Source organism: Seriola lalandi, unplaced genomic scaffold, assembly GCF_002814215.2.
Source record: "Seriola lalandi dorsalis isolate HSWRI2012SDOR001 ecotype SW California unplaced genomic scaffold, Sedor1 jcf7180002054657, whole genome shotgun sequence".
NCBI lineage: Eukaryota > Metazoa > Chordata > Actinopteri > Carangiformes > Carangidae > Seriola > Seriola lalandi.
The window spans coordinates 1,648,252-1,664,627 of record NW_019525210.1 but is presented as its reverse complement, the minus strand read 5'-3'; the positions used below and the strand labels follow the sequence as shown (position 1 = coordinate 1,664,627).

The following is a 16,376-nucleotide window of genomic DNA, read 5'->3' as shown; positions in this document are numbered from 1 at the left end:
CCCTTCACTTTCTCCGTCCAGAGCGCTCCAGAGTCAGTAATAACCCGCCGCTAAGAGGTTTACCTGCGCCGCTTCTGTGAGCTCTGTGTCGGTGGATTGTACGACTGAACTACACTGATTTTATTTCCCAGGACTGACGGAGCCACGCTTCATATTACAGGTAAATATCACTGATAGAGATCCGATTATTTTGTGGTTCACGTGTGGGTTTTTTTTTTCATGGTTTTAAATGTGGTCAGTGGACAGTCCGTGGCCAGCTGCCTACCTGTTGAATAGACATATTGTTTTCTATTATGTGACCAACAAAAAGAGAGAAAACTGACCAGTGTAACGTTTTATTTGTCAACATAAAAGCCTTGGCTACACTGTGTGTGACTGTGACACTCCCTTTGGTTTCAATGTGCGCAACGTGTAGTTGTAGTGGAGAGAAAAACCTAAATGTAGGAGTCGACCTCCCCAAGCTTGTCAGACAGACAAGTTTTTATCCCTTATTATCAACTCGTCTTTTTTGAATGATCTCTGAGGAGTTTTTATAGTGACTTCTGTTTATATCCCGATATGAGAAGTTATATTTATTTCACCCAAGTTTATTTTGGAAAATCTCAGCCTGCCCGGGTCATAATGATTTAATATCTAAGCAGATTAAGTGTTACGGGAACAGTGAGAGATGGTGCGCCCTGGTTGTTCCTGTGCGAAATTCCACAAAAAGGAAGGGCAGACAAGCGCTGGAGAAATATTACACAATTTGAAAACAGGTCCAGTGACTCACAGTTGAAATTGCTGCTACCTGCACTGCTCCAGGAATAAAACCCTCTGTCTTGCCAAAGACTAATAGCTCTCTGCAGGGGGGCTTTCGTGCTGCTATATGAGACAATATGGGCATTTTGATCTGGTTGTATCTTAAAAGCCTCTGTATAATGCAGCAATAATAACTGTGTTAATTCATTCTTAAGCAGAAGCCATAGCTCTTACATGGTAAACAGAGGATTGTCCCTGAATGAGAGGGTCAATAATGGGCCAATCAGAGCCGCAGCAGCTGATTGAAAATAGACCTGGCTGTGCTGTATCTGTGACTGTCAGGGCGGATTAGACTAGAAAGAGATTGTTTGGTTTGCTCCACTGGTACCAATCAGTCAAGCGGCGAGACAGTCTTCAGGAGGACAGGGATGATCTCAGAGGCTGTAGTTACACAACACACACGGCGGGGAGAGACAGAGAGGGGGCAGAGGGAGGTAACTACTGCAGTGTGGCTGTACTCTTGTGTCTCTTATCTCCATCCGTGGTTAGAACGAGGGGTTGATGAGTTTTTGTTTTGGATTATTGGGTCATATTCTCCTCTCTAGCAGAGAGGAAATGAAAGAGAAGCCACCTGAAATCAGTTCCCAGAACCAGTTTTCTTCCACACCCTGTGGGAGGTGAATCACAGCCACAGCTTTTCCTCAGCAGGGTTTTAAGGAATATAAACTTATTCATATTGATGCTTCAGTGTTGAGTATGAGCTAATCTGAGACCAAAATAACCTGAATACTCTTTACACACACCTCGACCCCTCACAGGAAAGTTGATCATCATTAAGTCACAAAGCAGACACACACTTATAGTCATCTTTGTATTTAGTTAGATCACCGTTAGTCACTGTGTTATAACAATGGCTACTCTTCCTGGGGTTCCCTTAATTTCATAAACAATACTTCAACAGATACTTCAATGCACATCCATATCATTCATACTCACAATGAGACTCACAGTACACAACACAACCCTTACTACGCACAACCACCAACACAAAACCCATATAATACATACAATAGCTCTACTCTCCGATTTTATTTCTTAATAAATGAGACAAGAAAACGTTCCACAATTCAATCTAATAAGTCACAAAGAAAAAATAGATGGATAGAAATAAATAAGTGGGATATAGAGAAGCCTCACAGGGGGAAAGAGCCATACCAGAGCGGACACAAAATCTGCTTTACTTATATGGTAAAAACAAACGGATTAGCAGAAGAGCAAAAGGCTTTTTTTCGGTCAACAATCGCCTGCTGTGCGCAATTACGCGTGACGCAAGACACCGCGGATTGATAACAACAATGAGAGGAGCGGGCCGTGGTGCGTTCAGGGCATGTTCGTCTCTATGTTTTTGTTCTAGAAGATGACAGGGCTCACGGGTGGCTCGCTGCTCCTCTGTCCTGACTTAGTGGAGACAGGCAGCAAATGGAGCCTGAGAGCAGAAACAGATGTCAGATCAGCCTCCTCTGTGGCTGATTGCATCATCAGCAGTGCCCCAATTTCCAGCTTCCTGGAAAGGTGAGGTATGGAGGAAAGAAACACCAACTCTGGACTGTTTCCTCCCTCAAAACTATCAGCATTTAAACTGTGGTGACCTGAGGAGCAATAAGATGTTTATTTGTGGAGAGGGAGAACTGCACTTCTTCAAAGGGACATTTGAGGGTTCAGACTTTGTGTGAGGGTTAAGGTCAATTACTTTTAGGTTATTGGAGTGAGGCTATAGGGATTAGGCCCTATAGTACAGATTAGTGTGTGTGTGTGTGTGTGTGTGTGTGTGTGTGTGTGTGCGCGTGTGTGTGCCCAGAACAGACCTGGGAACCTTAATGACGAAACTGTAAGACAAACATGCAACTCATGCCTCATTGACACTGGAAAGCTTCCGATAAGGGTGTGTGTGTGTGTGTGTGTGTGTGTGTGTGTGTGTGTGTGTGTGTGATTACTATTTCACTTCAAACACTGATTATCTTAGAGTGTGTATTACTTGTACTACTTCTATTGAAGATATGATCTACTTTACATCTGCTGGTGCCTCTGCAGTGACTTTTTCTAATTTGGGTTTTGATTGATTTAATATTACCTATATTTGCCTATAGATATTAACTAGATAATAACTGAGATGTAACATCACATAAGTAATGATTAGATCAAGCACATATTAAAACTAACTATATTTCAACCTGACCCAGCACTGAGCACAGTGTGGGAGTGTGTGACTCTTCACTGATTGAATTTCCTCACTGATGACATTAAAGAACAGCCTACTCACTCTCACTGAGCTGAAACCTCAGCTGAAGTTTGTAGATCTTGAAAATCACATGTCTGCCCTGTGCTCATAAAGGGGAATGTTTGCTGCTGTAGGTCTTATATTTACACAAAGCTTTTTGAGTGAAAACAGGATAAAGAAAAAAAGGGTTGATGTTGTAGTGCAGCTGTTTAGCCATGAAGCAGTGGGATGTCTGGAGCTGTGAATAGATGGCCAAGCTAACATCAGTAGTAAATTGAATGAATGAATGAATAAATGAGTGAATTTTTACCTTTTGTAAAAACTCAAACGCCAGGTCAAGAGTGATGCAAATGCATTTCCAACAAGAACACTATAAAAAAAGAGCCAAAATAATCAAATCAACACAATTCATAAATGATTGGCAAAAACATTTACCAGATAAAACTGAAGAAATCAGAACAAATGAAAATGAAATGATCCATCTTACCTTCTCTTCAAGGCTTTTGAGACAAACTTAGCAAAACTTATCACAAACTGTAAACATTCAACGACCTGTAAACCAGAATATTTGTCAAGTCGTTTAAAAAATATGAGACATTTCAAGAATTGTTTCTTGAAAAATGACTGAAAGGATTGATTAATTATCAGCAACTATCAGTTCTACTTTGAGTAGTACAAAAGAAAATAACTTTTCACTTTTTCCTAATCACACCGCTCATACAAGCTGTTGTCAGGAGGAAATTCTGTTCTCAACTGTGCAGCCAAAGATGTTTTCCCTTCTTGATAAGCAAGATGAAACATATGATTCGGGACAACACACTTGTTCCATATACAGTACAGTATGTCGTCTTTTGGCTGATGAAGGTGTGTGGCCGGTTGACAGATTTATGACTCCGTTTTCCTTATTTGGATGAACTATTCCTTTAAACAGCTGAAGGGCAGATCTTCACATCCACCTCTCCTCTGACTCAAACACAATAATTCATCAATGGGAAATCAGTGATGAAATGTAGCAGAAAACTGTCAGCTCAGCATCTCAGCAGGAGTGTCTTCACCCCTGTGAACCAGTTCTGACTGGTTCACTTCTACACTGTTATTATATTTATGTGTGTTTTTATAGTTGTGGTCTCACTGCTGTCACATTTCACAGTCTGGTTGTTTTTGTGGGCTTTAATGGAGCCAACAGTGCACGTCCTCCCTTCATTAGATGTCATAGGTTTTTAACACAGATATTTGTTCCACTTCTTCGCTTGACTTTGTGCTGCATAAATACAGCTGTTGTTGTTTTCTTTGTGTTTGAATGAGAGTGAATGTGTAGTTTTTTATGACCCAGTGGCTTGAATTAGACTCAACTATTTAAAATCTCATCCTTAATGAATCTGGGGATCAGATGATCTGACAGTCACATGGAGAGAATCGATTTTATTTCTTGTTGGTGGTTGATAGATGTGTTTGGGTAATGATGAGAGACAGAAATGAAAGATTTTCCTATTTAAAAAGTTGGAGTAGGGACAAATCCTTTAGTATTTTTAAATGGTTGCTGAATGGCACTTTTAGAAAGAAGCTATTGCTTGTTGATTTTGACCCTGAAACCAGATTGTTTTAAGCTGCTGAAACTTTTTTCTACCATAAAACTTCTTCCACTCTTGTGAATAAGAGCAAGAGTAAGAGTCTACAGTGATGCTCACTTCTGTGCTTTGAGCCACATGCTAACGTTTGATATTCAGCAGTTATAATATTTAACATGTTCACCATCTTAGTCTGTCCTGTTTACACGCTAACATTTGTTTAATACTGAACATAAACTACAGGCGAGCCGGGTGGAAATGTCACTAGTTTGGTCATAAACCAAAGTATTAGACAAACTTAAATGTTGACTTGATGGAAGCGCTGGATGAAAGTCCAGGGACCACCACCATGTAAATATAATACATCCTCTGGGGACATTGAAGGTGTGCACCAAATTTAACAGAAAGAGTTGTTGGGATATGTCAGTCTGGACCGGAGTGGTTAATCCATAGACTGAGAGTATGGCACCACCCGTCTCTGTCAATAACAGCAAAGTCTTTTGGGTCAATTTGTCTTTATAAAGAAACACACAGTAAACTGAGCTGCAGAGTGTTGATAAGGAACAATGGCAGCAGGAAAATCTCTGACCTGTTCAGTCGCAGACTCCTGTGTATGTGATCACAGAGGTGTGTCAGCACTGAGCTGATTACAGCAGATGGACAGTGAATCTCTCTCGTGTACCAACTAATCCGATGCTTCACTTGTTCCACTTCTGTCCAGCTCCTGCTGGGACGGGGTCAGGGTTAGGGTTAGTTACTCAGCACTTACCCAGAACTGATCTGTTATCTACAACCAGTCGGTTTAATTTAACGGTCGTTTCAAAAGTATTCCGATGATGAGATTTCGACAAGAAGCAGGTTCTTACCACGTGTGGTAATGTATGAATTTAGATACTCCTGACATCCAACAAACTTTGACTTTTCCACCAAATTTATCTCAGTTTTAAACTAGAGGTATTGTCTGAATGTGTTTTAGCCTGTAGATCCCCGAATCAGTGCTTAGTGGGAAGTTTGTGCGGGAGAGGTCATGTTCCCAGGATTATGGCTCATCTAGAAAGTGAAACTTTGTGCAAACTGTGAAGTGAGTTTGTTAAAGCAACAAAAGGACTTGAAATGTAGGTTAAAGCTTTATTATATTTAGTATAGATGTCTGTTTGTCTTTATTTATGTAACCTTTCTCTTTTCATTTTTTATGTAAGATAATTTATCCAACTTTGTGATATATGATATACATACATATATATATATATATATATATATATATATATAATATGATCACCTACTTTGGCAGAGTGATGCCTGCCATGAAAAAACTGATTATTCCAGTCAGTGTTTTCTTAAGTATTTCATTATTATTACACTGTTTGTTTGTTTTTTTTATGCGAGTTAGACTAATACACAAGTAGTCCTATTTCTAACAAAAGCTTTGCTTATAGCAAAATTCAAAGAAGGAAAGATGCTGGTAGCTGGTAATGATAGCATGTCCCCACGGTGGCTAACATCATACACGAGAGACACTGTGCGGCTCTACATGCTGTAATATGGAGACTCCACCAAAAATGATGAAACCTATGACACTATCTTGTTTCCGAAGAACTCCCTGTGAAGCAGCTGCAAAATATAAGAAGGACATATCAGCTCCATCTAATGTAGAACTACTGTAGTATGAGTGAAAGACAGTCTGACTCATCTGAGACTCAATCAGAGAAATGATCCTTCTTCTGTACTCGCCTCACATGTTTATCTCTGTGAAGCCCACCCATGGGTACTAGATTGTTTCAAAAACAATCACAGAACTAAAAATAAATTCTGAAAATCTCTGATATAGATCTGAGCTGTAACATTAATCACTAGACACTAACGGTGCTGTTGTTGACAGTAGTCTGATACTGGTTGTATTAAAACTTTCTTCAGATCCTCAGAATCCAAACCCACTGGAGAATACAGATGAGTCTCCGCCTCAGTCTGTACGATAATGAAAAAAGTGAAGTCTTATTTGATGAATATGATCAGGTTCAACAGTGTCAGGATCCACACTGTCCCTCACATGACAGTCCACACATTCTTCAGTGCATCTCCTCAGTAAATACGAGGCGGGTCTGTGAACTGAGGGTCATAAGATGAACATCACAGGGTGATTTTTTTAAACTCAAAGCTCTGTTTTTTGGTTTTTAACAATAGTGAGCATACATTCACCTACACAGCATTCAGACACACTTCAAGTCACAAGATCTGAAAATTACGTAAGAATGAAAAACTGAATTCATGATTAAATAACTGTTAAGTAATCAGTTTGCTTTATAGAAACTTTAGACCAGATTTCTAAGACAAAATTCAACCTCATTCTACTAAAGCAAGTGATTGTACTTTCTTAAATTAAACTCTCTTTTTCTTTTTTTAGATTTTAAGTCCTCATCATAAAGTCAGCTTTTCCTCACCAGCTTTTGTCAGGGCCAGGATCGCCTTCTTAAAGTGCTCAGACTCTCATTCTGTTCCTAAACCCCTGAGGTTTCTCTCTCTCAACATTTATGTTTAAAGAGTTAAATACCAAAGGGACATTTAGGATGGTGATGGGATCACGAGATCACAGAGCCCTGAGGCTTGACCCGCGAGTCATCCCATAATTCACAGTGCTTGTCCCGGGAAAGAGACTTTAAGATTTTTCGCTGATAACAGGACGCGGCGTCGTGAAGGCAGGAGTGTTTAAAACCAACCATTTCCATGCAGTAATTTGTGTTTCCACTAACGATGCTGAGGGGTCTTGGGGAATGCGTGACCAATTTTCTGGACTGATTCACTGCCTGACTCACTGTAAGAGCAGCCTCAACACCCACAAGTCCTCCAGTCATATTGTCACACAGTTTGGGGCGGGCAGACCCCTCTCAGCAAACACTCGCGATTCTTGGAGTGTTTTCCATCATCATGTCCTCTGGCTCACTGAAAAGGAGGTTGTAAATCTCCCCCTGCCTTCATTCCTCTCTCCCCCAGCTCCTGCCTCCTCCCTTCCCCTTCGCCCCATCCATCTCCCCTTGTTTTCCCTCCCTCCGCCTTCAGCTCTTTCTGACTCCTTTTTCTCTCTGGTTTCTCCTCACAGATCTCCAGTGTTTTGATGTCACATTCCTGAAGTGTGTGAAGAATTCAGAGGACTAACCCGACAGCCGACAGAGATCGTCTTCTTCATCCCTTCATCCCCCTTGGCTGAAGAGGGATAAACAGGAGAGTGTGTATGTTTTGAAGAGAGGAGGGCCCAGTGTCCGCCTAGATATGGCTTTTCTGTGTATGAGAAAAAGACAGAGGGTGCTGATCTGAGGTCAAGGCCTTCCTCCTTCCCCCCCCCCACCCCACCCCGAGTCACATGTCAGTGTGAGGCACAACCCCCAGAGTTGCTGTTGCTACACTGACCGACCTAAATACTTGTATACTCACACGGAGAAGCGACACAGACTGGATCCCTTAGCTGGAAGTGGAGAGAGCCAGGGGAACTTCTTACCCAGGGAGTTTGCTTTGTGAGCTGCTGTGTTTGCTTTTAGTCACATTTCTCCCGCTGGTTTGACTCACCCTGAGAAACTGACTGCTACTCAAACCCACAGAGGTGCCTGTCCTGGCCAGACCCGAGGAGCCTGACCTCTCCTCTCAGATACAGAGAAGCACACAGAGTTTTTCTCAGGAGCAAAATGCCGGCAAAGACGCCAATATACTTAAAAACTACAACTCCCAAGAAGGGAAAGAAGCTGAAGCTACGTGACGTCCTCTCAGGTGACATGATCAGCCCCCCGCTGGGCGACGTACGTCACAGTGCCCATGTGGGTCCCGAAGGGGAGGGCGACATGTTTGGAGACGTGGGTTTCCTCCAGGGTAAGATGGACATGCTGCCGTCCCTGAGCCGGACACAAAACGGTCACGCACGCTCGCAAAGCGTGGAGAGACGCCTGGACGAGGGCTTCACTGCCAAACAGGACTCACACAACTACGCCTACAACGGTTACCACTATCAGCACTCCTCCGCTGGCCTGCTGAAGACCACCATCTCCATGCCTGTGTTCATCGCCCACGAACAGGCTCCACCCAAACCCCCACGCCTCCACCTGGACGACCCCTCCCCTCCCTCTCTGCCCTCTCAGCAAAACTACTTCCACCACCAGCAGCAGCAGCAGCAGCAGCAGCCGCCCACAGAGACAAGCCACAAACAGTCCAACGGCCACAGTCACACAGACAACCACAGCCAGCAGCACCCGACTCTGTCGCTCTGTGAGAACGGCGTGGTGGGCCGCTTGGCGTCAGAGCCCTGCCGTGACATCTCCCTCTCCCCCGCCATCCGCAGGCTCGTCCCCTCCTCCGGCTCCTTCTCAGAGGTCTCCTCTGAGGACTCCATGTCAGAAACCTGCGGGCCCCTGGACGTTCGCCGGGGCCTCAGTCTGGACTCTGACGCTGGTCTGAGCAACGAGGACCTGAGGAGTGAACGCAGCGAGTCTCCCTGTGCGGCCTTTCACCCGGCCGGTCTCACAGCCTCATCCAGTGTGTCACGGTCAGAGTCTATGGCAGGGTTAGACCTAGATCTGGGTCCGTCCATCCTGGAGGATGTCCTGAATATCATGGACCGCTACAAGACTGTAGACAACCGCTGTGAGCTGTGAATGGAAAGATTAATGTGATGTACAGATATTTTTATACATGGTTTAATATATCCTTAAAACTTTGAAGAGACTTTGAGGAGGACAAGGGATGGAGGAATGGAAAATGTAGGTGGAGAAATGTCTTCTTGGAGAAGAATGACAGCTGAGTTTAAAGGTAATGAAAGACTTACTGAGCTGAGAGGCATGTGGACATTATTGTTAAGTGCTGGGACGTCGCTGCCTGAGATGACAACAGCCGAGGCAACAGGCTGGTCCTTAGGAGCCTTTCTCAAAGCTGAACCTCAGACTCATAAACATTCAGTCCGTGAGATGACAATGAGCAGATCTGCAGTCATGTCGTTATCATGAACCTTGGCAACACACCCCCCTTCTCCGGACAAAATATCAGCCACTATCCATAATATATTGTCTGTTCATGTTTCTGCTTGTTAATGGCCAACTGACTCAGATATAAATGTCTCAACTGACCTGGGAAAATGGGAGAAATCCTCAGCTGTGAACAATAGTCAGTAGCAGCAGGACTCACTTAACCATGGTGGAAACCATAGCTACTAATAGGTCCTTTTTTTTTTTACAATTTAGGAAGTGCATTTCTGCAGTAGAGATCAGATTACACACACTCAGTCATAAATATTTCCATGCTGTAGCTCACCCTCTGTCCTAACTCATTTGGCTGCGTAAAATATCATTTTCAGGACTGAATATTAATATCTTCACTCTTTTACTGTAATGCTTCAATGCCAGATTAAATGTGAAGAACTGCTCATTTTACTGTGCTTCTGTAACAGATGAAGATATAAGCTTAACGGTCTCTACCTGTCCTCTAGTGTTACTTTTGAGAACAGCAGCTCCGACTTCTCAGTGGCAGATTTCTTTCTTTTGATAAGAGGGAAACGGAGGAAGTTTATTCTTGTAGTTTAACCAATAAAATGCAAAATGCTTTTAAAGTGTAAGGAAATGCTGCTTTGTAAATCATTTTCAGATATTGGTCTTTTTAAAACACTCATCTTCCATGTTGTGGCTCACTGTCAGCCTCCCTAATATTCCCTGTCTGCATTATCACAGTAGCCTATTATTCCAATTTCTTTTATGCTGTATATATCACTGTACATGTATGAATAAAAGGTTCCTATAAAAAAAAAAATGCTTTGGATTCATGGACAAATCTTCACACACAAACATAAACACAAACATAAACATGGGAGCTGCAAATTGAGATTTCAAAACAAACGATCTGTGTTTGTATATTCATCTACATCAAGATCCAGACACCAAACAGTATTTCTATGCTGGAATCATGTGAGTAAACACAAGTTTGCACCATGTAAGCATAGCAGCGACTGAAATATTAAATCTATTAAAACTAGATTTTGACAAGAGATTCCTGTATAAGAGAGCCTCCTGCTTGTGAACCTGTTCTGAATATCTTTACCAGAAGCATTCATGTGTCTTTATAGCTGCTTTAACAGCTCTCAGTGGTTTACATTTACATTTGTTGATTTGGCAGATGCTTTTGTCCAGAGGTCATAGCGTGTAACTCCACCTTTGTTTCTCTTGCAAGTTTTTTTTGCAAGAATTCAGTGCTCTACATGTACGCCTTAAGGCTTGATAGAGGTGATGCCTGATGGTTTTAAATTTTAAATGTTTTAATTAGAGGCACAATTGCTGTGACGTTGTATCACAGGAGTATTTGCTTTGTTGCTTGTGGCGTGTAGTTTTAGTTACTCACTGTGACCACTTGAGCGCAGTAAACACTAATGATTATCAATATGGTCTGCATTACATAGAGAAGGCAGAGACTGTATAGAGGATCTTTGGTGAAAGGCTTCATGTTGTCCACTACAGTGTTCGTCAGTACAGTATGAATATCCACAGAAGAATACCGTATTCTAAATGTGCCCACTATAAAACATTTAACATGTTCCTTTCATAATGAGTACATTTGTTTCTAATCAGTTTTGTTCAGGAAAGTTTCCTCCATATCACAATCTTATATAATCTCCTTTTTAACTGCTTTAGTTTTGTTCACCAGAAGCTGTAGTATACTGTAATGTCTGCATTAACACAGTCTTTACTAATTCAATGAGTTGAAGTTCTATGTTTTGACCACCTAGAGGGCCACATTACACGAGTACAAACTAGTGATAAAAATGAAAGCTGTTCGAAAATGAGTATGAAACTAGCATTAAATTACCATATCAGTTTAAAATACAGATACAGTGCAGTAACCCCCCTCATACAGTAAGTTCACACCAATATGTTAGCAAGGCTACCAAAAAGTAGCCTACTGCAGGGGTGGATCTACAGGGGGGGGGTCAGCTGTGAAATCACTCGCCCGTGATTTATAGGAGCATTTTTGCCCTTTGATTAGTTTTGATTTTAGTAAAGACAAGAAGAGTTTGATACAAAATAATAAAAACTGGCATGTTTGAATCCATAACGTTTAACAGAGGGTCGCCGTTTCAGGGGCGTTAACTTACAACTGACAGTGACCATACTAGGAGAGCAAATTAAACCAGGTTACATCCTTCACTGTCAAACTGGGAAAATAACAAGTACAATGGGACTATAGTCTAAACATAACTGCTTGTGTGTGTGTGTGTGATAAATCTATTCTGATTTTATATTTGTTATACTTATTAGCCAACAAACATACAAGGATTTTAACCAGAGCTTTTCACATCTTGACCCTTGCAGGCCAGAGCAGCTGGAGTGATTAAAAATGAAAAGGAAATGTAAAAGTGGGGATATTGCCAGTTTTTTTGGCAAGAAAATGCTGAGGACTGAACAGGTGGAAGAGAAGGATAGGAACGAAAAAAGGAGGAGAAGACAGTACCCTGGATAGAGCAGGAGGGTCAGAGCAGGAGGAGGAGGCCTCAGAACGAGGAGATTAAGAAATAAGTGAAGGAGAAGAGGAAAAAGAAGAAATGAATGTGATGGATGAAGATGAGGATTCAGATTCAGAAAAAGGGACAGAGGCAGGGAGTGATGAGGAGGCAGATGATGATGACAGGGAGACAGAGGGTCCTCCTACTGCAGTTCCAGATGGACCACATGGTATATTGTTGTTTTATCTAGTGTGTTGCCCTTTTATCTAGTTTTTGTCTTGTGTCAGTGTGCATTGTTAATCTTGTGCCTGCTGCTATTATGAGAGTGCCAAACTGAATTTTGTTGTAGAAACTAGAATCCCTTGGTTAGTGTGTTGATACAGGGCATGATATATCAATAAATTATTTAAAGTGTTTTTGTGGATCTTTTGTTGAAACCATTTACATAGGGATTCCCACGTACCATCCTCCCATGCCACCCTGCCAAGACCTCTTGCCACATCTTTGCCACACTATGTAAAATGTTCTAGGCCTACTGTCACCTTGTACGTCGTGGTGGTCCCTCCATACTCTCGCGTCTGACTAGAGAATAATCAATTATATTAGATTGTTTCCGTTTGCCCAATTTACGTTGAAAATTCAAGATATAGTCAAACGCTGGAGGCACAGTGGTATGGCTCCTGCTCTGGTGTAAAATCATAGGCCCACCCAGGTGCATGCTGGTCCTAAGCCAGTCTACCTACCTAAATAACCTCAGGTGCCCATGCATTATCCAACATAAACAAAATAGTAATTAACCAAACTAACTATGCTAGATAAGAAAAATGATATAAAGAATCTAATGACTAACAAAAAATATTATCATAAAATAAAAATGAAATAATTAAAGTAATCCAAAATCAGAACAGATGAATAAATAAAAGAAAAACCAACCAACCTACAGAGATGTATTGTGAACCTTTTGGTGTTCAATACTAGTTTACAAATTACTGATGACAAGAACTGTGTCCCATTTCAGGGGCCCCTAACGCGCAGGTGGACCCTGAATTCACACACAGGTAATGTATTAGACTTTAATTACTGCCTTCAATCCGCTGTGACTTCACACTGCATCATAGAGGCTGAAAACATCACTGATAACATCTCTGGAGTTGTGTACTGGAACATGTCAACAATTTCATTTCTTGAACATAAATAACTGCCAGGAAAAATAAAAAGATAAGCAAACACATCATGCAGAATTAAAAATGATTAAAAATCAAAAAATGTGCAGTTTGACTTTGTTGAGAGACACAAACAGAAGCAGCTTTAGTGAAAAGTCAGTGTTTTTTGGAGAGTTTCTAGAAACCAGATGACTTTAACTGTGTTATTTACTGTGGCCATTTAGCTGGTTGACTTCAACAATGTTTTTATCTACTCGGGTCAGAAAGTTTAACAATTCCATTATTCAATGTGCATTTTCATATCTCCAAGATACTGCAAGATATTCATTTGTTATTTATGATGAATTAAAGATGAAAAATGATTGAGTGTGTTTCCTGAAAATAATGGCCTCGTTCCTGTTGAGTTTACATATTATAGGAAAACATTGTGTGGGAGTGGAAGTCTTCATACAACGTTGAAAGGAAAACTTTTGATAAGAGCTTGTCAGATGGAAGAGGTGTTGCGTTTCCAGTTGAATCTTTATTCCTCCAAAATGAGGACCACCGTCTACAACCGCAGTTATTCAGCCCCTGCATGATACGGGTTATATCCAAGAATATGGCCCGTGATCCAAGTATTTCATTGTTTCTCGTGCAAAGAATAGTGAGACACCCAGTACCATGAAAGGGCCCACAACCAGAGAAGAAGAAATCTGCTCCTCCTCCAGCCTCTCTGGCCTGGCCTTCTCCAGCTAAACGTGGAGCCGTGACTCATCGAAGGAAAGAATTAACACACAAACTCTTGTTCCTACAGGCAGCAAGCTGGGAGTCTTCTTCTTCAGCCTCTTGGACTGGTTGAACCGAGTGTAAGTTTTATACGTTCAGTTTGTCTGTAGTGACTTCAATCGTTGTTGTGTTTGACGCTAAATCTCCATGTTGGTCCGTACACTAAAGTATAATCTTTTTCCGGTTTTAAACTAAGAACGAAACTGAAACACCGGCGCTACTTGGCAACAGGGAAATTTTTCAATGCTGACACCACCCGGCCGTCTGTGAGCCGATCTATTCACCAATCAATAAATGAGCGCATCCTAGATGACTTTGACACTTTTAGTGCGACTTAGGAGAACTGTTCGTAAAATGCTTAGTGAATACGGGCCCTGACTTGAGCTTTCAGAAAACAAACTACACCATCTAGTGGACTGATATTAGAAGAACAGCAGCTGATGGGGACTTCCGCTGCCTCACACTGCTGCCTCACTGCAAGTAACTGTCACTGATATGAAACAGAAAAGAAGAGCCAAGCAGTGGAGGAGCAGGAGAAATGATGTGAAGGTTGATTTCAGTTGATGTGCAGATGAATGATTTGTGTTTCCTCTCCAGATTAGGGTAGAGAGTGTGTGTGAGCTGATGTGGATGTGAAGCAGCATGGATCAGTGTGCGGACAGAGAGGGGGAAGTCCCTCCCTGTAAAACCACTCTGTGTGGGGAACATGAGAGCCAGAAGAGATCTCAGAGGTGAGCTGAGGATCTCTAACTTGACTACATGACTCTTTTCCACATCAAAGCTCAGCACTCAGATCGCTGCACCATCATTATTCAAACCTCTGTGTGTATTGTGTTGCAGCCCAGAGCAGCAGTACACACCAGACTCTGCAGGACCTGGACCTGGACCTGAACCCGAGCCTGGACCTGGACCCAGCTGTGTGTCCATAAAAAGCAACAAATCACTTAATCCTCCGCCTAATTTCAGACAATCTGTTGACAGTGGAAAGTAAGAATTTAAAATTGACGGAAAGGCATTTTATACAAAAGATTTTGTTGTGTTTATTAAAAGATTGAACATTCTTCATCAGTTCTGTTGTTTTTTCAGGGTCCAGCAGCAGAGACCAGGCTCTCCTGACCCCAGCTGTCTGACTTTAAAGAGCAACTGGTCAAAGGATATTATTACTGAGTTTAAGGAACAACATCCATCAGCTGCTCAGATGTAAGCTGTGACTGACAGTAAGACTCGAGTTATCCCAGAAGAGAATTAGTCTGTACGATGTGTTGTTCGACCTCATCTGGATTCACAGTGTTTCTGTTTGTTGTGAACATCCACACTGGAAGATGGAGGTAAAACTCCCGCTGTCATAGAGAGGGGGGAGACGTGATGTGGCTTAAATATGGAGATAACTTCTCCCATGGTCAAACAGTCTCTCTTGGAAGACATTCATAGTGTTGACCTCAGTTGTTCATATGAGAGGTGACAGAATTAGTTGTGTGGCGAATGAAAACAGAGCTGGAAGAGAAGTTCAATCCCCTCCTACTTTCTCACGTCCAACCAGCTGAACAGTCACAGAGGGAGGTGGCTGTTTCAGACGCTGTTCAACCATCTGACAAACACCTCTGATGGAGTCAACTGATCCCTTAAAATGTTCCTGATTCATGAACTGTCATTTACTTAGTGAACCTTTACTGTCTCGTTGCCATGTTTCATACTGGGAGCTGCCCAGTACAACCAGTCTGATACTGGAGTTGGAGCAGCTGCAGGGTCTAGCTGTCTTGCTGCAGGGCACATCAGCAGCGTTCAGTGAGGGAGGGTGGGTTGATGAAAGCTGTTGGGACTAAACCAAACTAAGCTAACACTGAGTGTTTCACTCTCAGTGTGATCATCAGGACTGGTAAACCTTTACCACTCATCTGACTCAATGTTCACATCCAAACATGACTTCATGGACCTTTAGCTTGTGTCTTTCTCTGTGTAGACAGACAGACAGAGTGTGAGCTCATTCTTCATGATTGCTCCACAGAGTGGACCAGCAGATCTCAGAGGTTCCCAGTGGTCAGTCTGCCCAGCAGCATCAAACACACCTGGACTCCATATTTATGGTCTGTACATGTGCAACAACTACTTTTACATTCTGTTCACAATCATCTCATTGCTTCAAGTTTTCGACCTGTGGATTGTCAGTCTGTCTAACATGGATCTGACGTTTGCTTCATTTTTTGTTTGTGTTGATTTCTGTCCCAGCTGCTGGAGGAGAACATTGTTACTTTTGTGAAGGACGAGCTGAAGAAGCTCCAGAAGGTTCTTAGTCCAGAATTCTCAGAGAGTCAGACGGAGGATGAGGAGGTGTTGGACGGTGAGGATGAAGAGCAGAGGAGGAGCAGCAAAGAGGCATTTCTGAAGATCACTCTGAACTTCCT

At 42.1% G+C, this 16,376-nt stretch overlaps 2 protein-coding genes across 2 annotated transcripts in view; both read left to right on the top strand.

The window, feature by feature from the left end:
* LOC111665657 (cdc42 effector protein 3) lies at nt 1-10,362 on the top strand. The gene is made up of 2 exons (XM_023420728.2): nt 1-160; nt 7,679-10,362. Exon 2 carries the CDS (start codon nt 8,259-8,261, stop codon nt 9,216-9,218), a length of 960 nt encoding a protein of 319 aa, XP_023276496.1. The 5' UTR covers nt 1-160; nt 7,679-8,258; the 3' UTR covers nt 9,219-10,362.
* Nucleotides 10,363-14,288: 3,926 nt separating this feature from the next.
* LOC111665722 (uncharacterized) overlaps nt 14,289-16,376 on the top strand; it is a 7,280-nt gene continuing 5,192 nt past the window's right edge. The window contains exons 1-5 of the mRNA XM_023420789.2: nt 14,289-14,705; nt 14,815-14,961; nt 15,061-15,174; nt 15,980-16,058; nt 16,201-16,375. Coding sequence (XP_023276557.1) covers nt 14,617-14,705; nt 14,815-14,961; nt 15,061-15,174; nt 15,980-16,058; nt 16,201-16,375 — 604 coding nt within the window. The 5' untranslated portion in view covers nt 14,289-14,616. The remainder of the gene's footprint in view (nt 14,706-14,814; nt 14,962-15,060; nt 15,175-15,979; nt 16,059-16,200; nt 16,376) is intronic.